At 37.8% G+C, this 25,661-nt stretch overlaps 1 protein-coding gene and 1 long non-coding RNA gene across 3 annotated transcripts in view; one reads left to right on the forward strand and one right to left on the reverse strand.

The window, feature by feature from the left end:
- The window catches only part of LOC146473858 (uncharacterized), a 32,789-nt gene extending 10,935 nt beyond the window's left edge, over positions 1-21,854 (forward strand). Inside the window, exons 2-3 of one of the 2 annotated variants that reach the window (XR_014866318.1) lie at positions 354-427; positions 21,829-21,854. This is a non-coding gene — a long non-coding RNA (uncharacterized LOC146473858). Of the gene's footprint in view, positions 1-353; positions 428-7,099; positions 7,301-21,828 lie in introns of those variants that run through there. The other variant, XR_014866317.1, reaches the window with a different exon arrangement.
- LOC146473859 (N-lysine methyltransferase KMT5A-B-like) lies at positions 440-5,570 on the reverse strand (the record flags this gene model as incomplete). The annotated part of the gene is made up of 4 exons (XM_085117657.1): positions 5,489-5,570; positions 4,864-4,963; positions 2,287-2,449; positions 440-533 (listed from the first exon to the last, which is right to left on the reverse strand). Coding segments are annotated over exons 1-4 (387 nt in total), but the record flags the coding sequence as incomplete, so codon positions are not given.
- Positions 21,855-25,661: the final 3,807 nt, after the last annotated feature.

Here is a 25,661-nt window from a genome sequence, read left to right on the forward strand (position 1 = left end):
GTCATGACTGCTCTCAAAAATTATTTTTAATTCCTTTACCCTAAAATAAATTTAAAAACTTCTTCACTTAATATGTTCTTAAAATATTTCACTCTATCTTGCAAGTGCATGTGGCTGCTTATAAGAACTTAGAACTGACATTTTTGCACCCATAACATTGTCTAAATTTTTCTCAGCAACTTGCTTCAGTCTACAGGAAAGATTTCCAAAAGCCCAAAAAAGGGAGGGTTGATTGGATGGTGTTAACTCTCTTTCTGATTAGGTATTTGAAATTGATTCATAATAAGCAAAATTGCTACTGGCCTCAGCTCATTATAAATAATTATGTGAAATTTTTACCCTTTCCTCTCCAGGGGAGGTCCTGTGCACCATAGTCGTACCGAATTTCTGTGTTTGGTTCAATGTCACTGGTTGCAAAGAGGCAGAGGTATGTATGATTGTCTATGGTAATTTTCTTTATGGCAGAATTTGCTTTTGTTCTTGGGCTATCATTTACCAGACGACCGAGTCCAGTAGAATAGGTGGCATCAACGCTGTTGAAAAAAATTATTAATTAAATAAAAGAATTGATAGTGATTTGTTATTAATAAATATTTTGCAAATTCTGGTGCACTGATTTATGCTCCTAGCTATATATTTTCTATATGAGTACAGACATGAAAATGTTGTCAGATATAAAGTACTATGCACTTTTAAGCGGAAAATAAAGTCGATCCACAGGAGTATTCTATGGCCGTGCTCTGTACCCTTATAGACAATAATAGACAATAAAATGATGCCATAAAATGTTCAAAGTTTGGCAATGAAACCACACTCACCGGTAGCTCATTGCCCCACTTGAGATTTTAACATTTTACTACTAACAGTGTACGACATCATTTTATCAGGTTATTGATTTTATTAAGTAAACATAATTAAATCTCAATAATTTATATCATACAAAAAAGCAAGGAGGCCAGTATTAATAATCAGGAACAAAAAATGTTTTGTTAAGGTTGTGTTCTAAGGGCATGTACATGTATAAAGGGTCCAAAACAAAGTCTGAAGTCTGAAGACCAAATTCCCAAAACTAAAGACCTTTAACAAATTAAACTACGCATTAAGCTGTTATTAAATCAAAGTTTATTATAAGTACTGAGGAAGGACTGCCTGCTTTAATTGGATGCATTGTCTGAATCCAAAAGACGTAAAAATTGACAGGGTCTTATATTTTTAACTGCTTTAACGTTTTTTGTAAAAACAAATTCAAAACAAAGAACCCATAGATCTTTGTATCTTTCAGCACAGTTAAGACAACATAGTTTAATTAAGGAAGTCTCCATTTTTTTTAGTTTGACCTGCTCTTTCTACAAAATGAAGACTTGATAAATTTCCTGTCTTTCAGTTTATGACAAAGTGTTTAAATGATCTACAAAGGATCCCATGTTGAAGAACTTGTTAATTTAACTTTATCTTTGGGTGTTGTAGTCAGGGTCATTGTTTTGTTGTTTGGCACAAAATGAAGACTGTATTGATCGAGTGTTTCTTGGAATCTGATGATGTGTGGGACAACAGGGTTGCCCATTCAGGGAAAAACAATAACTTCTCAAGGTCAGGGAATTTTGTTAGAAGTCAGGGGAAATCTTAGAAGTTGTCAAAGTTAGTGAAAAGTCAGGAAATTTTTTTTTGTTGCAAAAAAAATCCTGTGAAAAGCATAAAGAGGTCAAAAATGAAGAGAAAAATAATATTGATCGATGGCCTACAAAATTAAAGAAGCTGAAGCAATTGTAAACATGGATGTTTTTTAATTGTTGTTCACTTAATGAATGAAAATTGTTTCCTAGTCAGTGAAAAGTGGCAACCCTGGTAATCCAGCAGTTAGACTTTCATAGAGTGGGTTTTGAAGTTGGTCTGTGGTTTTAAGTCATTGGTTTTTCAGGTCTTTGCTGGACGCTTTTGAGACACCCTATTTGTAAATGACTGTAATTGTATAATGTTAATCATGAATTATGATTGGAATTTACAGGTCTCAATCAGCAAAATGTTTTCGCACTATTGTCAGTATTTCGTGTCAGTGATAAAAAGTAGAGAAGAGTGTAATATTAGTCTGTGGAGCTTGATCTTTTAATATTAAGTTCGATCAACCGTTTAATTTTTTCCTGAGAGTATCTTTACTTAAATTGTGCTAATTTTTTTAGCATTTAAAATAATGTTTTAGATCATGAAAGTAGACTTCAAGCTAAATTTGTTGCCTAATAGTATATTGACCATAAATCATTATAAGCACTCATTTTAAACTACACATACCAACAAGTTTTTCCATTGTCTCTATAAAAATATAAAAAATTTCCAGATTCATCTGGATAGGCTTGCTCTCTTCGTTCACCCTCTCTTCCAGTTATGATTTCACCCTTATAACAAAGGAGAAAATCTCCCTTTTTGAAAGGCCTTGTTGTGAAGACTCCTTTTCCTACATGATAAATAAAACAAACTCTGAGATTAGTAGAATTTTTGGAATTAGCTTTCACCTGTCTAATATAGTTATCTGGACTGAGTGAACTCCAATTCGGCCTAAATAAAAGCGCTTGCCGTCCTATACTATTAGTTATGCAGTACACACAATGGCATGTGCTGTCCAATTGCTTAGCCATGACTGATGACGCACTTTTATTTTTACACATTGAAAAAGTTTTAGTTAAATAATGGACAATTTGTTAAGGGTTGTAATGTTCAATCAGATGCAATTTGCTATACCACGCTATTACATTATTTTGTTTGATTGAGATGAATTAACTAAACTTGAATTGATTTCCAATGTTGCTGCATGCTAACAAGAAAATCTTCAGGTACCCTTCAGGCTCCCAAAATTGAAAGTTGGGACTTCAGGACTTGATGTTAACACAATAATATCATTGATACTAGCAAGAAGAAAATCTTTAAAAGAATGCGTTAAGTCTATATACAATAATATATTGGTGACTTTTACTTCTTTTTTCTTTTCAAACATTTAGCCAAAGAAGCTAGCTCTATAGCTACTACTTATATCACAGCTAGCGCTTATACAAATACACTATTTTATGGGGATTCTGAAAATACAAAAGTTTTTCATTTAATGTGAGAAGTTTGTAGAATTGATTTTGAGGAGGCTACATGTAGTTTACATGCTACAATTTGTTGGCCTGACAGTATCGGAGCGCTAAAGGTGTGTGACACCTGCTTCTTAATTAAGGCCGGTTAGCTTTGCCACAAAAAGTGGTAACAGTCTCGCCTGTGACGCCAACAAAAATAAAAATAAATTAAAATTTTGCCAATGATTGCTTTGGTGCTGTCCTCATATCCAAGAAAATCATTCAATGAATTAGCTACAGCTGTATGAGGATTTTTGCAACATATACATCTCTCTTAGCTTGTTCCTATCATAATAATCTTGATTTCCATTGTTATAGATCCATGAATACATGTACTTAATCCACTCCCCTATCAACAGGGATTATTTAGAACTCTTCGATACTTCACACCTTTGAATTCTTCAGAGTATTCCTGGCATCCTTGCCGTCCACCATTTTGATTACTTTTGTTTTGTATGCATGCTCTTTTCTCAGAATTTTGATTCTTTGAACGTGTCGACCCAACTCAACAAAGATCTGTTGCACTGGGACATTTTTCTGAATCAGTGAAAATTTCCATTTTCATGAATCGGTCATAAATGAGGTGTCAATTAAAATACACAATATGATTCGTGCAGTTCCATAAAAGAGTTTGTGACTGCCATTTCACTTACAGTACATAATACAAAACATTCTGCTGAAAGAGGATACAAAGTCATACATTAATGTTGCAGGAATTTTATCAGACTAAAAACAACAAAACTTTTTAGTGCAATTCTGCTATAGAGAAAAAACTGATTTTAAGAAGAAACACTGAAATTTGTGTTTATGTGAATAATATGCTACAGTATGTTAAATTTTCATATAAATTGTCATGCAGCAACCAACATCAAAGGTCTTGTGGTGGACTGTATGTTGAAAAGTTTCATATTGTATACAATAATACTGCATGCATCTGCATGAAGCCTGTTAGTTTACATGCATGGATGGTAGCTAGGAAACAAATATACATGTATCACAGAGGAAATGATCTGCCTTAAAAGAGTTAGTACAGTCAATGCATGTTCAAAAATATAATTATGCCTTTACTCTTCACAATAATATTCCTGCTTTGATCAGCACTAGAACAAGTTTTACTTTGCCACCATGGTTTTGAACCCAACAATAAACTTATTTTAACAGCTGCTGCAGTAATTACAGTCGAAACCTGCTTCATGGACACACACTTAATATAGAGACAGATGCGTTATAAGCATCTCAATACAACATAAAAATAAGTTTCAATCCATTTAAAATGCTGAGATAACTTTTAAGTTAACAAAAGCATTGAAACTTATGTTATAAGCTGAGTTTGTGACTTGAGATAACTTGTGAACAGTCAAATTTACTTTCTGTAGGGATATGTCTTTGTAAACCTCAAACTGACGTTGGTAGGTAGGCTATCAGCACTGGTAAATATATCATTACAATTAAATGTGAATTGAAAATTGAAAGCTTGTAAGTCCATTTACAGTTAAGTTCCATTTGTCATTATAGATGTATTTTCAAATAATAGGCTTAATGACAGGCTGAATGTTTTGATGGTTAAATGAAACGAGGTTTGTTCATGCATGAGCAAGTTAAGGGCTTTTTGTTTCTGTTATGCTTGATTGGGTTTTGATGTTTTATGTAGCCAACTTCTCCATTTTGCTCTAGCTAGACCATTAATCTTATTTTTTAAAGCAAAAATAGTATGTATGTATGTATACAATGTATTTTGGAATTTCTTAAAACTTACCAATTGTGTTATTGATAAATAAGGCATGTAGACCAGGCTGATCTTTCTCTGCAAAAATCCATTTCTTGGCCTTTTCAGTTTCTGATTCTCTTTTGGCCCTCTTAAATGAACAAATACGTTACAAAACATTTGGTTATTCAACTATGTTCATAAAAATTAACTATTACATGGATTAACTTTGCATAATTTTATAGTCCAGTAAAATATATATTACTGCTGTTCTGTTTGACAATACAGTAAAGTGGAACAAAGTAATTAATTTTGGTATGAGTGGGCAAGCAGCATGCATATGCATGGTGTAGTACGTGGTGAGAGCACCCACTAATTTATGTGGTCCAGCCGGTTTGATTCCAATACTCTGAGAGGTTTTTCAGCATGTAATCAGGTTTCCTGCTCTCCTCAGCAAGTAAAACTTTCCAAATTCCTTTTCAGTGCTGTGTACCGTCAACACTTCCATAAATTTTCAATGTTGAGTGATTGATTTCTTTTTATAGGAATGAAATGTTGTTCCCTTAACATCATTGTCTGTGGGAAAAAAAGCATCAAGTACATGTACAAGACAGAAAAGGCAATAGTTAACAAATGAAATGGCTATGTACTGTTTACTTCTTTCAATTACTAATACCTGTGGCAAAGGGTGTTTTGTTGTCTCCATGGATAGTTTTCTTTTCTATGACTTGTATCTTGGAATGACTTCCATCAATGTGCTACGTGAGAATGCAGTACAAAACTCATAGTCTCTGATTTTTAGTGTCACCTTCAAATATATTGATGGGAATGCTAAAATAATGGTACAGTTTAATAATATCCCTCCTATTCCACAGAAACCATGGCTGTGGATGGCTATAGCTAGAATGGAAACATTGAAAGTTGATGGTACCGGTGTTTGTATTTGAGAAACATCACTGAAATGATCATGGTTTGTCCTTCCTCGTAGAAATCACTTAACATTTTACTCCTCGTTTAAGAATAACTTCATGGTAGGGAAAAAGTATTGTCAAAATAATATTTTCGTGGTTTTGACGAAAATGTAGCAAAACGTCTTTGACAGGGCCTCTTTAAATTTAGTATGTTGCTTTCATGATGACCGTGATGGTGATGGTGATGAAGATGATGTTGACAGTGTATGGTGAAACATTTAATATAAGTACATGTAAGCAACGTGTTAGTAAAAGGGGCTGTATTTTGGAATTTGAAAGTAAATATGTTTGACCCTGGTTAGGCATGTGTTTTCAATCATTTCCTTTACTAACGTACAAAAATAATGGTTATGATTTGCATTGAAGCCTTTCTTTGCCTGCCTATGAACTTTGGATTCAGCTTCTCTTGGTTGTAAGAGGTAACAACAACTACAAAAAAAAATGTTTCGGGGATTCAATCCATGATCACATTAAACACTGGCGCAAACCAATGTGAAAACCACTAACAGCTGTGCACGCAAGTTTTTTCCAGATCTCTTGTCGATCGATGGTTACACGTTTTCGGTTCATGCATAATCTTTAATGCTTTGCTTATCAATAACACCAAAAATGCTAGTGAAAAGCACGATTGACAACTTTCCTTTTAGTTTCCTTTAATCTGTTGGTCATTTTAGTGGACATTTTCTCATCGATCGCGAAACCGTCGAAGCCGCGTAAGTTGAAAACTAGGAGCAAAATGGCTGCCATATTTGTATCATTGACCAGTCTAGCAAGTGTAAAATGCGAGTTTGAGGCAAAATGAATGGAAAATTTAAGCTGACTCTGAATGAAATATGTTTATTCAACTAAAATTAAACACAAATTAAGACTTACTGTGAACGAAACGACCTCTCAGATTTTTTTTGGCTCTGTTTTGTTCTGACCTGGTTTCCAGATTCTTCCTGGAAAAAAAGAAGATTAGTGCGTCAAGACGAATGCAATACTCTTTTATTGTTAAGCTAGGGTTCCTTAGCAGTTGATCCTTTTGGGCAGTTTCCGTTACGGATGGATTTTATTTTAAAGCTTATCCAGTACAATAACGAGAGACGGGCTGTCGTTTAAAAGGTCTTTTTTTTAAGCAGTTAGAATTTGCATCTAGTCGATTTTGGGGGTGTTTTATACTCACCTCAAAAAGAGAATAGCACGTTGGTTTCTTCTTTCTCCACGAACTTCTCAGTGAAAATTAGTCACCACTGTTACGTTTTCTATTTTAGCAACGTTAGGTGATAGTATCAGTAACGAGGGAATAATTTTCTGGACGATTTCTCTTCGTGCAGAAAAAGAATCCTCTGCTTGACCTGCCAAGGAAGAGCTTCTTGACCATGCGGTCCACCTGTCATGTCATTGATCCATTGAAACCATAGAAACAAACGCAAGTGATTGACAGATACCCATTTTAGGAAGAGATGAACCTGAAAAGGGGCTGGGAAAGGCCTATTACATTACGTTCCTAAATGGGGCCTTTCGTCAGCAAAGCGAGGCAGTGAACAATTTTGTTTTTCACACTCAAAGTAGCTGTTCAAACTCGAAGTAATAGTCACTGATTGTCCTTACCTTTTTTGCGCGAGTTGTTGTTTTACCCGTTTATGAGCCTGGTATGATGTTTACCGAAAGAGATATTCATCTCGTGTTGGCGAAAAGTCGATAGCTGCATACCTCGCTTCTTCTCGTTGAAAAAGAGCACAAAGCTTGACAGAAGTAACCAAAAGCACCACATCACGATAGCGACAACAACATGCATTTCCAGTTGAGATAAAATAGTTAGTCTTACATGTAGTACTAAGACGTAGTGTGCTTAAGTTTACTGTCGAACCTCCCGTAAGCAGACACTCTCGGGACCAGAAAATAAAAGTGTCCGTTTAAGGGAGTTGTCCGCTTATGGGAGGTTAAAAATGTAGTGTTTGTATGTAGCTGAGAACATGACCAAGTGTCGACTGCTTAAGAGAGGTGTCCACCTATGGGAGGTTAAAAATGTAGTGTTTGTTTGTAGCTGAGAAGATGACCAAGTGTCGACTGCTTAAGAGAGGTGTCCACTTATATTTATGGGAGGTTGAAAATGTAGCATTTGTATGTAGCTGAGAACATAACCAAATGTCCGCTTACGAGAGGTGTCCGCGCACGGGAGGTGTCCGTTAGCGGAGATTCGGCTGTATTTCTTGTCTGGGAGATGTGAAGTAACATTTGCTGCCAACTTGTAAATCTGAAACGTTTTATTATGAAAACGTCTGCCATATCGGCCTTTGAAATATGTTATTTAGTGCTGGTTGTGTTGCGTCTCTGAATGCCTTGCCCACTTGGTAAAGTTGGTTGCAAAGTGTTTAGAGGAGCGCCTGTATACGAGTTTTACTGGGAATCTCCTTGTATTTGGCTACTGCTCAGTCACTTAGTTAGTTGGCGTCGCTAGAAGAGCTTCAGTTCAGTTGAAGCTGAACAGAAATCGTTCTTTGATTATGTGAGCGTCCGGTGGGCTGCTTTGAAAGAACGAGTTTTTTGAACTCGTACATTCCTAGCTTGGATGTAGTAGTCGAAGATTGACCGCGCCATGTGCTGGTTAAGATGGTTGAAATTCCATGGGTCTGGTGAATATATTTAATGGTGTTCTGTTATTCCATATAATTTTTTCAAACAAATTTTTCCTTTTTTATTACTATTTGATGGTAAATAAACTGAGTGGAGTGCAATTTGGTCTAAAATCTGCGCGAGTTCGACTGGAAAGCACAAGTATAATTTCAGATCATAATTGCACGACACGAAGGCAAGTACCACTTTATTACACCCATTGTGAAACAACACGGTTTTTCTTGTTAATATCAATATTTATTTATCCCCTTCAGGAAACCCTGTTCTGGATACGCTGTTGCGATAGGCTAATAATCTGCGACTGACTGGAGAGCAAAGAAAAAATCGCACTGCTTAGGGATAATCAGAAGCCGGATCACCATTGATTTCAAAATGGGTGTAATAAATGTCAAAACATGATAATCTGTGAAGAAACTCAGATACATGCTTGCAGTTTTGAGACGTTTTTATTTGAGCATTGCATCAGTTTCGGCAATATAAACCTGATGTCCGTCAGTTTCTTCATTTTTCACCTGCGGCTTATTGTTGTGCGTGCTTCATTGACGTCGACCATGTTGGCTAGCTAGTCTGCCAGTTTGAATAAAACGAAATAAAACAGTTACTGTTGGAATTGTCTTATTGTTATGACAACATACTTTTTCTTGAGAAAAAAGACCTCAATAAGCATGGATTGCACCCTATCCCCCCCCCCCCCCCCAATTCCCCCCAACACACACACACCTAAAGCCTAAACGCTTCTATAAGGAGAAAAAAAAAAAGAAATATTCCAATGCGACAATGAACAAAAACAATTGAAAACAAAGAAGGATCGAATGGATTTTACACATGCATTCAAATCTCCTACTTTATTTTCCCAAGTCAAGATACAACACATCTATTTGGACCCAACATGACAGAGTAGGTTTCGAAGCGCTTGTTTTGGCAACCTGGAAACGAGGTTGTTGTTTTCGATTATCATTCTGACGTCACTGTTTTCAAGGGCAACGAGGCGAGGAAAGTTGCAAAGTTGGTCGTCAGAGCTCTGCTTGAAGACTCTCAAAATCCAAAATTGCCTCTGCAATCTGCGATCATCAGACCGAGCAAACGTCTTCTCAGTGGAAATATGTGTTAATAGATTGCTCTTCAGTAGAAAGTTTTACGAAGAAATCCTCCGGTGAGGCGATCGGTAAGTGACACATTCAAGATCGCAGTAAGTTTACTTCAAGGAATCTCGCTGTATGGACCTCCCTTAAAAAGGAACGCTGTACTTAGGATTTTGTTGTAGTCCCTTGCTACATACACCTTTCCTGTGGACCGTAGCCTTAGTTGTGTAGTGTGACATCGGTTTTATGAGTGTACAATGATCCCGACCCCAAAGGATGATGCGTACTTTTCTTCACGCTGCGCTGACCCGTGGATCCCCACGTTATTTTTGGAACAGAATGGTGTGCTTCACTGCGGAATTTAAGCAGACCTAACAGGTTTAAGACTGGCATGGTAGCTAGACATTTTGGACGAACAACATCTTCTTCGTTTTTGTCAATCGCCCGAGTGGCTTGCAGCTCATTTCTTCTGTCGTGCTCGCGAACTAGTGACTTGTGCTTCGCAACTAGAACTCTTCTCGATTTTTAAACTCATTATCCTTGAGTATGTTGGATGGATATTTCTTCTCATACTGAGAAGTATCGCTGTATATTGCGCTGAAAACTGAAAATGTTGCTGGCTCGTATTCACCATTTTTCCTGCGTACGTTCATAAAAAAAATTAAAAAAAAAAAAGAAATTGACAAAACGTGATCAAGCTCGGACGAAGGTAGGCTTTCAATTGTTTGGCTATTCAAGCCGTTAGCGTCAATAAAACGAAGTAGAGAGTCCATATCAGTAGACTTCTTCCTTTTGTGTTTTCACTTTTCTGTTTGTTTATAAAATCCTCAATGGTCGGCTTTCGCAGATGCCTGCTTCAGAGGTTTCTAGATCTTCGGGATAGTAAAATTTGGTTTGTAAATGATATTCTTCTTCGTCTATGTTGGAATCAGTCTTTTGGCTAGTTTCTTTGCAAAGAATGAAAGTATTTTCAGGTTTTCTTTTCGCAGTTTTAGCTGCAAATTTTCAAATTCGCCGCTTGTCATAAACAAAAATACACGGCTTACGACCATTTCCATGGAAACGGTCCGTATGGTAAAATCCCGACCAAGAAAGAGCCAATCAGAACGCGCGGATTTACCTCAAGACTACCTTGCCATATAATAATGACTTTTATCTAAACACAACAGATGTGAATAGAGTTATTTTGCTGCACCTCATTTTTTGATTGTGTGGTTCCAAGACGGTCAAAATTTGACATGTCGCCCATTTCGGACCTTGTATAATTTTTCTTTTAGTTATGACTTTTGTTAGACTTTGGTAAACTGCCTACTCTGGAGACCTAGCAGAGCAAGAAAATGAAAACATTCATTTTGTGCCGTTGTTAACAAGATTTATTTTTGCGTCTGTGGCTCGTCAGCAAAATGCAAACAAACAAAAATAATATTGGAATTATGGAACCAGTCAGTCTAGAAAAAACAAATAAATTATTGATACACCACCCCCCCCCCCCCCTCCCTGCAGGAATTTCCTGGACCCTTGACCCCCACCCCTCTGGAATTTCCAATCCCTTTAGTGGGGGATGTATAGATATTTTCTGGAACCACACATTGAGCTTCTAACACTGTAGTGTAATGAATCCGGTTTAGTGAAGTCTCGCTATGGCCGATTGGCTCCCGTTTTGTTAGACCGCACTCTACTGCATGCCTTCTTATCTCCCGCCATACGTTATTCTCATACTCAGATGCTAGTCAATTAAAATGAATCGAATTGGATTTCAACACTGAAAATTGATCAAATCGATAATCACAAGAAAACGTGATTATTTTTTATTGATTTCTGATAATTTGCCAATTGATTAGTATGTGATTGGATCGACAAGGACCTATGTCTAGCAACTTCCAAAATTTATTGACATGTTACGCCCTGCGTTTTTCTCTCAGCGGGTAACATTTATACTAGTGACGTAAGAAGACCTTAAGTAAACTTGAACCCTGCTTCAGATGTCACAGAGCAGGTTAAATTTCAGCTCAAGTAGTACTTTGTGGCTTGGTAATGCATTTCCTTCAAAGGGGGGGGGGGGGGGGGTGTTATTGACAAACCTTGTCAATAACACACTGGTCCTTACAACGCTGGTGTAGAGTCAAATTATTACTGTTGAGTGTAAGCCAGATGACTTCAGTGACAAACCTTGGCTATAACACACTGGTCCTTACAATGCTGGTGTAGAGTCAAATTAGTACTGTTGAGTGTAACAGAGATGACTTCAGTGACAAACCTTGGCTATAAAACACTGGTCCTTACAACGCTGGTGTAGAGTCAAATTACAGTACCGCTCAAAAGTAAGTTACCACCCTCTCGCGAGACGCGATTCTCGTCTCGCGAGACGAGAGTCTCGTCTCGCGAAAGGGTGAAAAAACTGTAAGTATATTTATGAAGGCTTGACTTTCTTTCGCGAGAGTTTCGCGATAAAGCGAACGATGGCTGCGGAGAAGACCAGCGAACCTGTTGATCAATCTTGTCATTGCGCATTTATTCGGAAGTGGCACATTGGGTTATCGGAGCTAATGGCTAATAAATCTGCAGAAACGTAATAAAGCGTCTTCGTGTAAATGTAAATAAAACGAAAATGTAGTAAACATGATAAGGTGGATCTTTTATAGTTTTTTTATGAAGCCATTGCATTACACTTGCCTGAACACGTATTTGAGGATGTCTCATGTTTCACTTGAAAGTTCGCGTTGATTTGGTTTTCAAGTGCAAATTGTTTTGTTGGTATTTTACACATACAAGTTCATTGCGTTTGAAGGCGAAATCGTAATTCTTGCAAATGAAACTTTCCGATCAAAATCTCCCGTTTTGAAGGTTGAGATGTATAAAGCACGGCGCGGTAACCTTTGACATCTTCGCGTTGCCGATATGCAAATTCGGTGCACAATGAACTGAAATCAATTCTGAACCAGAACTACACAGTTTATGACAGCTCTTCAACAACTTTAGCGTTTTTGATTTTCTTTATTCACAACTTTGTTTTTTCTTGGTAGAAATCGCATTTGCTTGCAACCACAAAGATTTAAGAAGTTCGATTCCGTAGCGGTAATTAGCAAAGCACGATACATGTCACGTATGCAAATTTGAACCGCGGTGAACTTGAAAAACATTGTAAGTTTCAGGGTTTTCAAAAACTGTTTTATAGATACAGGCACAGAACTTGATTTTAAGAAGGCTGGTTTTTAAATGTAGGAATTGTGTGTGTGTGCGGCTCGTCGCTATTACCCGTACATGTAAAACGAAACCTTCAAAGTGACTGAAGACATGAGCATGCTTAGCGCATCGCTTTGCAAACTTCACTAAACGAAACCTTTGAAGTGACTGAACACACGATTTTTGTAAATAAAAAATCTCTTACATTGTGCACGAATCGAAACTTTTGAACTGGATGAAGACAAAATTGTTTCGAATCACATAAGCTCTTACAATGCGAACGACAAGTGCGCGAGAAACTCGGTTGTTTTCTTCTCACAAGAAACTCGGTAATATTCCAAAATTTCCGCTTCGGTGATTCTCGCGAGACGAGATTCTCGTATCGAGAGATGAGAGTCGCGTCTCTCGAGACGAGAATCTCGTCTCGAGAGACGCGACTCTCGTCTTGCGAGAAACGAGACGAGACTGGTAACTTACTTTTGAGCGGTACTGTAGTACTGTTGAGTGTAAGCCAGATGACTTCAGTGACAAACCTTGTCTATAACACACTGGTCCTTACTTCGCTGGTGTAGAATCAAATTAACACTGTTGAGTGTAGCACAGATGACTTCAGTGACAAACCTTGTCAATAACACACTGGTCCTTACAACGCTGGTGAAGAGTCAAGTTAGTACTGTTGAGTGTAACACAGATTATTTCAGTGACAAACCTTGTCAATAACGCACTGGTCCTAACAACGCTGGTGTAGAGTCAAATGTTTAGTGTAACACAGGTGACTTTAGTGACAAACCTTGTCTATAACACACTGGTCGTAACAACGCTGGTGTAGAATCAGATTAGTACTGTTGAGTGTAACCCAGATGACTTTAGTGACAAACCTTGTCTATAACACACTGGTCCTTACAATGCTGGTGTAGAGTCAAATTAGTACTGTTTAGTGTAACCCAGATGACTTCAGTGCAAACCTTGTCAATAACACACTGGTCCTTACAATGCTGGTGTAGAGTCAAGTTAGTACTGTTGAGTGTAAGCTAGATGACTTTAGTGACAAACCTTGTCAATAACACACTGGTCCTTACAATGCTGGTGTAGAGTCAAATTAGTACTGTTGAGTGTAACCCAGATGACTTAAGTGACAAACCTTGTCAATAACATGCTGGTCCTTAGCGGGTGTAGAGTCAAATTAATACTGTTGAACGTAACACAGATGACTTCAGTGACAAACCTTGTCTATAACACACTGGTCCTTACAACGCTGGTGTAGAGTCAAATTAGTACTGTTGAGTGTAACAGAGATGACTTCAGTGACAGACCTTGTCAATAACACACTGGTCCTTACAACGCTGGTGTAGAGTCAAGTTAGTACTGTTGAGTGTAACAGAGATGACTTCAGTGACAAACCTTGTCTATAACACACTGGTCCTTACAACGCTGGTGTAGAGTCAAGTTAGTACTGTTGAGTGTAACAGAGATGACTTCAGTGACAAACCTTGTCAATAACACACTGGTCCTTACAACGCTGGTGTAGAGTCAAGTTAGTACTGTTGAGTGTAACAGAGATGACTTCAGTGACAAACCTTGTCAATAACACACTGGTCCTTACAACCCTGGTGTAGAGTCAAATTAGTACTGTTGAGTGTAACACGGATGACTTCAGTGACAAACCTTGTCTATAACACACTGGTCCTTACAACGCTGGTGTAGAGTCAAGTTAGTGCTGTTGAGTGTAAGCCAGATGACTTCAGTGACAAACCTTGTCTATAACACACTGGTCCTTACAACGCTGGTGTAGAGTCAAGTTAGTACTGTTGAGTGTAAGCCAGATGACTTCAGTGACAAACCTTGTCAATAACACACTGGTCCTTACAACGCTGGTGTAGAGTCAAGTTAGTACTGTTGAGTGTAACAGAGATGACTTCAGTGACAAACCTTGTCTATAACACACTGGTCCTTACAACGCTGGTGTAGAGTCAAGTTAGTACTGTTGAGTGTAAGCCAGATGACTTCAGTGACAAACCTTGTCTATAACACACTGGTCCTTACAACGCTGGTGTAGAGTCAAATTATTACTGTTGAGTGTAACACAGATGACTTCAGTGACAAACCTTGTCTATAACACACTGGTCCTTACAATGCTGGTGTAGAGTCAAGTTAGTACTGTTGAGTGTAACACAGATGACTTCAGTGACAAACCTTGTCAATAACACGCTAGGCTCAGTTGATCAAAGCCCGATTAACCTTATCCTTCATTTATGTTATCCTTGATTTGAGTTTATTTACTTATTTGTAAGGATTCTTCCAAAATATTTTTTCCTGTAGTTTTGACTTAGACGTTTCTTTGCCATTAGCTTACAATTAGCTTTAAAATATTTTTTATGAGCAAGAAACTTCAGTCAATCCTTAACCGTGGATTAGCTTTAATCGGCTTTTGAACAACCGGGCCGTGGTCCTTACAATGGTGGTGTAGAGTCAAATTAGTACTGTTAAGTGTAACACAGATGACTTCAATGACAAACCTTGTCTATAACACACTGGTCCTTACAATGCTGGTGTAGAGTCAAATTAGTACTGTTAAGTGTAACACAGATGACTTCAATGACAAACCTTGTCAACAATACACTAGTCCTTGCATCGCTGGTGTAGAGTTAAGTTAGTATTGTTAAGTGTAACAGAGATGACTTCAGTTACAAACCCTGTCAATAACACACTGGTCCTTACATCCCTGGTGTAGAGTTAAGCTAGTACTGTGAAGTGTAACACAGATGACTCCAGTGACAAACCTTGGTCCTTACAATGTTGGTGTAGAGTCAAACTAGTAATGTTAAGTGTTATAGAGATGTCTTCAGTGACAAACCTCGTTGATAACACACTGGTCCTGTCAATGCTGGTGTAGTACTATTAAGGTCCAGCTGAAAACAGTTTTCTGGTATTCAGGTGTAAGCAAATGTTAGTTGCAAACCACGTGCTCCTAGGTGCACAATATTAGCATGGTGCAAAATTAGTTTTAATACTTGTGTTTGAGCTATGTTTAGTTGCTGTTGCCATGGCAATGCCAAAAGCTACTAATCGTCCATAAATAAGAGGTTTCTTTTATTTTTAGAGAATAGACTCATTCTTTTCTCATTCTTTTTTTTTTTTTTTTACAATGCTGGTGTAGAGTTAAGTTAGTACTGTTAAGTGTAACAGAGATGACTTCAGTGACAAACCTTGTCTATAACACACTGGTCCTTACAGTGCTGGTGTAGAGTCAAATTAGTACTGTTAAGTGTAACACAGATGACTTCAGTGATGGGGTGCTTAGAACAGCAAAGTTGTTATTCTTAATTAAATTTGTGCATGCCACGATCATCTTCCCAATGCGTGCACTGTGTGGAAATTAATATCATCTGTTTAATGAAACTTTTCTGTATGCCTTAATAAAGCGTGAAAAGGAGGAGATGTGAAAAGAGTTGTATTATTGAAATTCACTGTAAGCGAACTGGCATTTGATATTGGGTGCTTTTTTATTACCAGTGAAGACATGGTCTATAATAATGAAGTTTATGTTTCTAAAATACTTGCTCCTAGCAAAGAGTTTCCGAAATATCAAACCAAAAGGAGTAAAAAAAGAAAACAGCGAAACTCAGTGTGGAAGTCGCATTCTGATTATACTTGACGATGCATTAACAAACAATAAAATTAGCTCTTTGGCCTATGTACCACGCGCTCTTTTTGACATTATTTACATTTTATATACAGTGAAGTGATTCTCTAAGTAATTTTTAGCTGAAAAGCGAGAATGTTTTTCAGAATGCTGTAAAGAAATTGGCAAATCCATGTATCTGTTTAGCGAACGGAAAATGTTTATTGATTGTTCGTTAGTTTGCAGGATGGGAAGTTGTTTTTAAAAATCTTGATCCTGAAGGGGCGCGTTGTGACCATAGTGATTCATTTCTCTAGCTTCCCCGGGGAAAGTTAAAATATCTCACCTACTTTAAAGAGTTTACGATCTTCGGAAACATACCTTATTGTCAGAAATTGTTTGACAAGAGAGAGAACAATAGCTTGAACACATGAATACTAAGCGACCCCAAAATATGGGTGACACACTTAAATTGGTGTGAAGTTGTTTAATGATGTGACTCCAGCTGGCATCCTCTTTGCTTTTATATAATGCTTTTATAATTATGCAGCTGGAGCACCCACTATAAAAAGTTTCGATCCATCTTTTAAGCTGAGGGCTGAAATTAACCGCTTTTAATAAACGTCTTGCTTAAGAAATGCCAATCGACTGAATCAAAAGCCTTTTTGAAATCAATGAATATAGCTAAGCTAGGTTACTATAGCTTCTAAGGAAGATACCCATAGTGTATTTTCGATCAGACTGATGTTTTGTCCTATATATCAACTTTTAATATATCCGGTTTGGACTTCACTGATTAGTTTTTGGAGAAGTTAAGAGATCCGGCCTGCGATGGTTTTGGCAGCAATCTTATAATCGATATTAAGAAGTGATATTGGTAGGTAGGTTTTTTTCAGTACAGCTTTGATGATTCCTTGCTTTTGAGTAATATTTAGTTGCCTGTGCTTGAGGCCCTAGTTGAAGCTTTCAACCATTTTATCCCCTAATAAAGGCCAGAAGTGTACTGCTTTAGGGTTTGTAAACATTCTTCTTGGGTAAGAGGCAATTCAAGCTCTTCTTGTTCGTTCTCGTTTAATTTAGTTAAACTAGGATGGTTAAAGAATAGATTGTCGTGTTACATCCCTGGTAGATACTTCTGTATACAGACTTTGGTAGAAGGGCTTTTGATGCGCTTAAATTTCATCAGAGTTTGTGATTCCCTGACCATGCTCCAGTTAAAGTCCAGATATATATGATTTAGGATTTTGCCATTTTTCTTAGTTTAGGAAACATTTGGTATTTTTTTCCCTTGTTTGTGCCATCAAGTTTGATCTTGTTCGCTTTCTTATAATGGCTCCTTTGGTTTTATATGCTGCTAGCTTATCAAGCCTCGATCTGAGACAGTATAGCTTCGTGATGTTCTCTTCTGTTCTATGTGTCGCTAGTATTTACAACAGGCTGTCAATGTGATCGGAAAGCTCTTTTTCAGCAACTCTGCGTTCCCTATTTTTCCTCTTGCAATATTGCACACAGAATCCTCTTATTTCCATTTTGATCATGTCCCAGATGAGACTTTGTCCTTAAAATAACAATATTTGCTTTTGTATTTGGAGATCCTATTTTCTAGCACCAGGGCCTCTTGGGACATTATCGTTGGATCAGAGATTTAAAACTATTGCCAAGTGATCAGAAAGTGTGGAGTTATGATTCTGTCGAAACCAACCAATAGTCTAGCCTACATTGTACTTTTAAAGCTTTATCACGTCATGTGAATTGTTGTTGGCGCCTCCAAACATCCTGAAGATTCAAACATTTGCATGAATTTGTGATTTTGCTTTCTATTGATGCCACAACCACCAGACTTATCTTGACTTATCTTATTGAAGTCACCACCAATGATCACGTCACCAGTACTGGAGCAAGTGTTCATAAGAATGTGTAAAAAGTTTGAATATAAGGGTTTTTGTTCTGAAACATTACTCCGGCTGTAGATGTTACACAAGTAGAAGTTAGTATCATTTATGGTGACCTGAAGCAAAAGGTATCTTCCATTCTTGTCAGCAGTTACTGTATATGATTCGTGCGTATGTCTTATTTAGGGTTAAATAGAATTATGACACCCCTCGTGATTTGTGCCATGAGATATTATCTATGGCTTCACTTACAATATTGTGCTGCAACTAAAAATGAACCAATCAGAACACAAAGCAAACATAATGCAGCAGGTGGCAAGCATGAGAAAACTTGGGAATGAGAGTGAAGTAACACTCATGACTGCAAGTAGCTCAAATCACACCATTTCTATTTTGACATACAGCATAATTACTTTGCCTGTATCTACTAAACTCCAAGACGAAAACAAAAACAACCAAACAAAAAAAATTGTATTAATAAAAACGATTCCTTTTCCTCCCCCACCATCTGCACGTGGGTCTCCGAGGATAATTAGGAGACATATATAAATTGACAGAATGTTAGCATATCCATTTTGACCAGAATTGGACTTTTTTTTTTTGCCTGTATATGGCAACCTTAACTCTCTCTCTTCCTTAAGCTAAAATTATGTTTTTCTTTGAGTTTGTAATTAAAAAAAATAGCCTATAGAATACTCAACTGATTTATACAATGTTGTAGAAACATCTGGGGATGTTCTGTGCTCATTGGCATATTTCCTTTAGCGGTCTTAACTGTTTGAAAACTGTTTAAAACTAAGCTTCCCAAAACTAACCTACAAACCTAGCTCCTATGATCAGAGTGAACTTTGGAGTTTCGGTAATAAAAAGCTAATTACTCGGGCCGTAAGGCAGACCTAGTTAAGGTTTCGGTAGCATTATCAAATTCTTTTTTATTTTGGGGTCGTGATGGGCCGAGAGATAAGACTTCGACCAGGAGTTATTGTTCTTGGTCTCATTTTTTGTACTCGGCTGCTACCAGTTACGTTTTCTGTCGTGTTATCCAATCCTTTAAATACTCGGTCGCATTCCTTGTTTTCAGGCTGTGAGGAGTGTTTACAATATGCGAGCCAGATGTGCGAGGCATGAACAAAACATGCAAGGCATGAACAACCCCAACATAAACTGCTAACCCTTGAAGCTAACCTAAGTGCTATTTAGGCTAACTGGAGTGCTCTTTAGGCTAACCGGAGTGTTTTTCAGACTAACCTGAGTGCATCAAGGTTAGTTTTGTTTAACCGAAAATTTGGCAACTAAATCAGTATATGACCTTGCGGGCCAAGATGGATAAAGATGTCTCACGTTTACTATAGAAAAACAATCAATGTAGAAACGGTTTCTGTCTTCAAATGAAAGGTGAATAACAAATGCTTTCCCCTGAATTTCATTTAAAAATATAAACAGCGAAACATTGAAAAACGTACAAGAATATAAACGTACGCGTGATGCGTATTGTTACTCTAGATTCCTGGGGGAGGGGGGGGTACACAACAGATGCTTGGGTAGGGAGGTGCGGCGTGGGCGTTCAAACCCTGACCCTGTTTAATACACAATTCTCTGATTTCCCTATCCCATTTAAGACAATTAAAAATTTTCAGGCCCTTTCTAAGACATTTAACCCAAAATCACACCCTGTTTAAGACAGAAAGAAATAAGAATGCAAGTTAGTTTCTTATTTAATGCATTGGCAATCACAATCTGTTTAAGCCATTAGGTCATGTAAACACCCTGAAAACCATACCCTATCGGGCCGCACGTCCCCATTAAGGTCACATAAGGGAGTACCCCCACCCAGGTTTATATCATACCGAAAATTACGATCCGTCATTGACCCGGCGTCACATACATATTAGGACTGACAAATGGTTTCTGTCTCTAAACGAAAGGTGAAAATGTAAGGATTAAAGCCCGGGAATTGTAAAGCATTTGTATGATAATTGTCGGTTTCCCCTGTATTTCATTCTGACTGCAAGAAATGCAATTCTGTCTGGTGGTTACTTATTGCCTCACTATATCTCTGTATCTATCTACAGTACTGTGCAAAAATAATGAGAGTGAAATTCGTCCTTTGTTCTCACGAATTTTCAAGGAAATTTCGAACGATATTTCGCGATCTTTCTTCGAAAATTCAAAGAACTTTCGAAGAAATGTTGCGTGGAAATCAAAAATTCGTAAAAGCTAACGAAACTTCGATGAAACGAAGTTTCGAACGAGCGAAAAAGCGAAGAACAATCACATAAGCGAGAGGAAACATCAAGGAATTTTCGAAGAAACGAAAGGAACATGGAAATTGCGTGACGTACGGACAGCAAGATAAACATTACACTGTATCACCCGAAGCCTACGCTGTGACATTCATGAACTGTATTCATTTTCATTTTACTGCGCATATTTCTTTTGCTCTACAGTAGGAAAGTGTTTTGTGACATAGATACATGTAGAGATAAACTTCACATCAGCTAAAAACATCATATTAGTTGAATGTGATTTAATTTGACAAAAGATCGTGACTTTCAAATCGGGCATCTTTGTCGACTCAAATACCGCAGAACGCGGAGAATTATGTAAAGGTTTCAAATTTGGGTTCAAAACCAGGATGCGCATAAACATTGACGGCGATGTGGGGCACTTAATCTGGTAGATGTTATTAAAAAGGATACAAACAAAAAAGCGCTGAAGCACTGTTCCCTCCACCACGTGCGATGACACAAGAAAGCAATCGTGAAGCGAATGGCCGACTGTGCGTTGTCAATTTTACCACCTGCAACGGCAAATTTATCCAGTGGACTTTCTATTTCTGTTCTGGGTAAATGTTTTCTCATATTAAAGTTTGCCAATCATGTAGGTAAGATGTGGAATCCTCCTTAGATAAACCGGAATAAAACAAACTGCGTGACATTTTGTTTACATTCATGTGCGCGATGGTATGGTGCCCAGACTTCTCTCTTGAACTACGGTTGCCATGATTACGTATCCACCTATTGTTGTTGAGATGAAACCTCGAGTGATATTACTGTAGCTTGAAGAGTCATTTTAAGAGAATCGTTTGCCGAAAATTCGATACCTTTCTCTCGAAAAATCAAATTCCTCTTCGAAAATTCGAGACTGACCTTTCGAAATTTCGAAATGCCACTCAAAAATTCGTTCGAATTTTCGAGCGGACAAGGCCGTAATTTCGAGTGTGTCAAAACAATAGCGGCTTCGAAAATTCGCCGAACATTCGATCAAGTTTCGTGTCCTTCGAAATTTTGCTGTTTTTCGCCACTTTTTGCCGAATTTCGTCGAAATTCGCTCTCATTACTTTTGCACAGTACTGTATCTATTTGGTAGCCTGCGAGCAAGCTCTCTTGGGGGTGGGGGGCGGGAGGGGAAAGAGGATCCACCCCCAAGAGAGCTTGCTCGCAGGCTATCTATTTGGTGGAATTAGCAATGCTGGAGGTTATCACTGTTAAAGGATTGTAGGCGTTACGCACCACACAGTCAAATTTTGGCCGGAGTATAAGCTGGAAACAGCTTCTTGTTACAATCTGTGCCCTTGCTTTGTAGATTGTATAGAAGAAATTGTTGACTTCTGGAATATTTCTAACATTCTTCTCTTTTATCTCCAGGACCTCCAGGGAGCAGTACAGTGCACACAGTTTCTTCTCTGTTAATTAATCATGTTCATTTGCAGTACAAGGCTTTCTGTGTTGAAGGCTGATGTTTTGCTTTGTGTTTACTGGGTAAGGAGGGGTGGATTAGAGCTGGTTCTGACTTGTAGATCATTTTATAAAGTAAATCCAGGGGTTTTATTAACATTATTAACAGGCAGATTAGAAAACATTGTTTGGGATGCTAGAAGCAGTCAGACAAGGTGATGTTTACTGGTCATCAATATTCCTGGAGCTTGGCCATTAATGAAACCCCTGTTAGTTATTGGTGGAACAAGACTCTACTAATGCAGGAATGTAGCTATGATCAACCTCAGAGGGCTCATCAATAAACCAAATTTGCTCTTTTGGACTGTACAGCTGTAAAATTGGCTTGAGGCATTTATGTTGAAGTGTTTAAATTTGAGCTGCTCATAAGATATCATTTCAGAGGGTTAATTACACTGGAAGCCATTTTCTAGCTGCATCCCTGCTAATGCGTAATGGGTATAATTAACAATTATTATTCCACGAGCTAGCGTTGGATATGAGATGATAGATAGCCAAGGAGGAGCGCAGTGCGGAGTTGGCTATAATCATCTCATATCCAACAAGCGGGAGTGGAATAATTTATTTTATTAAAAAAAATCAAGAAGTACTGCTAGATTTTGCTTATTTCGCTTGACAATTTAATGGTCTCCATTTCTCGGGCATGGTATAATGGCTCATATACCAAGGCCACTAAGCCAATCAAATTGCTCGAATTGCATAATACAATGATCCAATTGTTAATAATAACTGTTATTCCAAGCATTTTAATAAGATAGTCTTTTGCATTTATCAATGTGATGCCCGAGGTGGGGGGGGCTCCTGGCATGTGTAGGGCATTTGACCTCTATTGCATTCCCCACCTTCGGGAATTTGACTAAGAATATGGGCGCCAGGTTGGGGACATTTGCTTTTTTTGCTTGAGGAATGGGACCAAGTCACATCGTCCCATGTGCTCATCCATGCCCCTGCCATCTTGTAAGTGCCTGTGTGGAGATTGAAAGCATTTTAAAGTGGGCTTTTACCTCCTGCAAATAATCTCTATCCTATAGATGGTGCTCAGTTGTATAGCTCAACATGTTAGACTTTTCGTTTCTGTTAGATTTAGACAATGATGTCTGATTGAATTGTTTAAAATGCTAGATTTGTATACCTAAACATGGTGCACTTTTTCCTGTTAGATTGAGAGAAATTAACGATATCCGACTGTCACTTGAAATGCTGAATTCGTATAGCTCAACATGGTGCATTCCTTTTTGTATTAGACTGAGAAAATGGTATCTGTTTGTGTCACTTTAAATGCTAGGTTTGTTGATGATTTTCCTTTGATTACACAGAGCATCCAAGGAATTTATAAAAAAAAAGCTTGGTAATGTTTATCAATGATTTGTAAGATATACACAATAACTACTATGAACTTAAGGGATATTACTTCCCCATGGTGGGGATATTTGATCTGATTTGACCCAATTTTGGGGCTCCACAGTGGGGATTTTGACCAAAAACTCTTCTGAAAAGTCATATGCCCCACATATGCCCGGGTCCCCCCCCCCCCCCCCCCTCTCGGCTTAACATTAATAGATGCATTACTGTTACATAGTAGAGTGGGTATATGCTCTGACTTTGGTACGGATGAGATTTGCTTACTTTTTATACTAAACATTTGTATGTGTGGTTGCATTTGGCAAACTTTTTACAGAAAATTAATTTGACTTAGTTTGCAGACAAAATCTGTCATCCCTTATTTTCCTGGCCCCAGCTGTTCAAAGGCTTGATAACTTTGTCCGCTGGATAAGGCACTATTCAAGGTCTAAAATATACTTCACGTTGCACGTTGTGCAAGGTTTTCAAAACTTAACTGTGGTTAGAGTGTGCATATTCGCTTGACACAAGGATATACTGAAACCTTTGCACAGATTGAAACTGTCGGATAGTAACTTATCCACAGGATAAAGTTATCCGGCTTTTGAACAACTGGAGCCTGGTTGGCAAAATTTGTGAAATTTGCCAAAAATATAGAAGACCCATAGTGCTCGGGTGGTGCTGGCAGATAATTTTTCAGGAAAACAAGCTGAACAATAGGGATTACAACAGTAATTTTATTGTCAAGCTTGGAAGGCTTGATAGAAGAGTTTGGATAAGCTTGAAAAGCATAGGTTTGATTCAAATAAATGCAACCTTTCTTTGGCATGAAGCCCAGACGAGCACTGAGCAGAGTCCACTTTCACCATCTTCTCTTGAGATTGAGGAACAAAAGCGGTCTCAGACAACCAATGAAGAGTAAAATGTTGATCAGCTTGTATTGTGGGTCGAGAAATTTGCCTGCATTTACTATGTGACTCAGAATTTTTTTTTCTGGTTGCGGTTTTATATCTTGAAAGGTTTTTGTCTACAAAGCTTTTAAGTTTTGCGTAAGTGCAACCCATGTCTAATTAAATATGCCCCTTGGAAAATAGTAAAGTAGAAGGGCTGCCTGTAAAAAGGGGTGTATGTTGCTTCTTAGTGAAAATTTTGATTATTTTCTGAAGAATCTTGCTAAATCAAGGTTAACATACATGTCTGTTGCAAAGATTTTGCAAGATCCTGTGCAAAAATCCTAATTTTACCCCCAAAAGCCGTGAATGCCCCTTTAAGGGAAAGGCCTTCAATTCAAATTTGTATCTAGGACCAGAGGACACAAACAACAGAAATGGAGAAACATGATTTTGTAAGCTTCATTTATTTGTGTCTTCTTTGTATTGTTGTAAAGCTGGAAAATTAATACTGTACTGTATATCTAAAGACAGTTATGTCCAGAAATGCACCTAAAACCTGAACTTGGGTACTTTATATAAAACAGACCTTTGTCATTTTCAGCGACTTCATGTTTGACAATTATTTGTGTTTCAGTAAGAATTTAGGTTAGGGGACACCTTGTGATGTCTATCATACGGTTCATGCATCTCATTAGCGTGCATTTTTGGACATATCTCCTTGATGGTGTCTACATTCTTTCTAGTTCACTATGTGATCAGTCCTTGGGGCGCTAATAAAGTGGCATATGTACATTGCAAAAGTGGCTGATCGGTTTGTTTCTCATAAAAGTTATATGCGCGGCAAATCAACGATTAGTCTTTTTAGGCAAGCGTAAGCAAGTACATGTACCCAGTAGAAGAAAAGGGTTAGATGATATTGTATACAGTTCTCCTATGTGACGAAGATTAAGTATGGGAATTAAACCTATTTTTACCTTAGTTTCATTGTACTTTTTTGAAGTTTGATAATTTAAATGTATCCAATTTCTTACTAGGTTGCAAGAGAAAGGGGAATTTAGCAAAAGAGGTTACAGATAGATTCATATTTCGTACTAATTTACAATTGATTCATGCGTCAGCGTGCGTTCATCGAGATACGAAGCACGCGGGGAGTTTGGAGAGCAGGAAAGATGCGTAAAAGTTTTACGCCTTGAGCAACTCCAGCCTCTTGAGTGCTCTCCAAACTTCCTAAGTGATGAACGCACGAATCAATTGTTTGTTTTAAATGTGAATTTGTTTGCTGATGTTTAGCGTGCGCAATGGGAATATGAAGCAGGTTTGCGCAATTGAATAGGATTACACGAGTTTACCAGCTGTGTTATAAATTTATTTTGTTTTATTTCCCAAGTCCTTGAAACTAAGTTAGAAATTGGTTTATGGAAATTGCTCTATTTTCGTGGAATTGAAAGATATCTGGTGGAACGAACTAGTTTTCTCATTAAGTCAACAATGACCCCAGCAAGCAATTGC

This window comes from Pavona decussata, unplaced genomic scaffold (genome assembly GCF_977016875.1).
Source record: "Pavona decussata unplaced genomic scaffold, jaPavDecu1.1 SCAFFOLD_92, whole genome shotgun sequence".
NCBI lineage: Eukaryota > Metazoa > Cnidaria > Anthozoa > Scleractinia > Agariciidae > Pavona > Pavona decussata.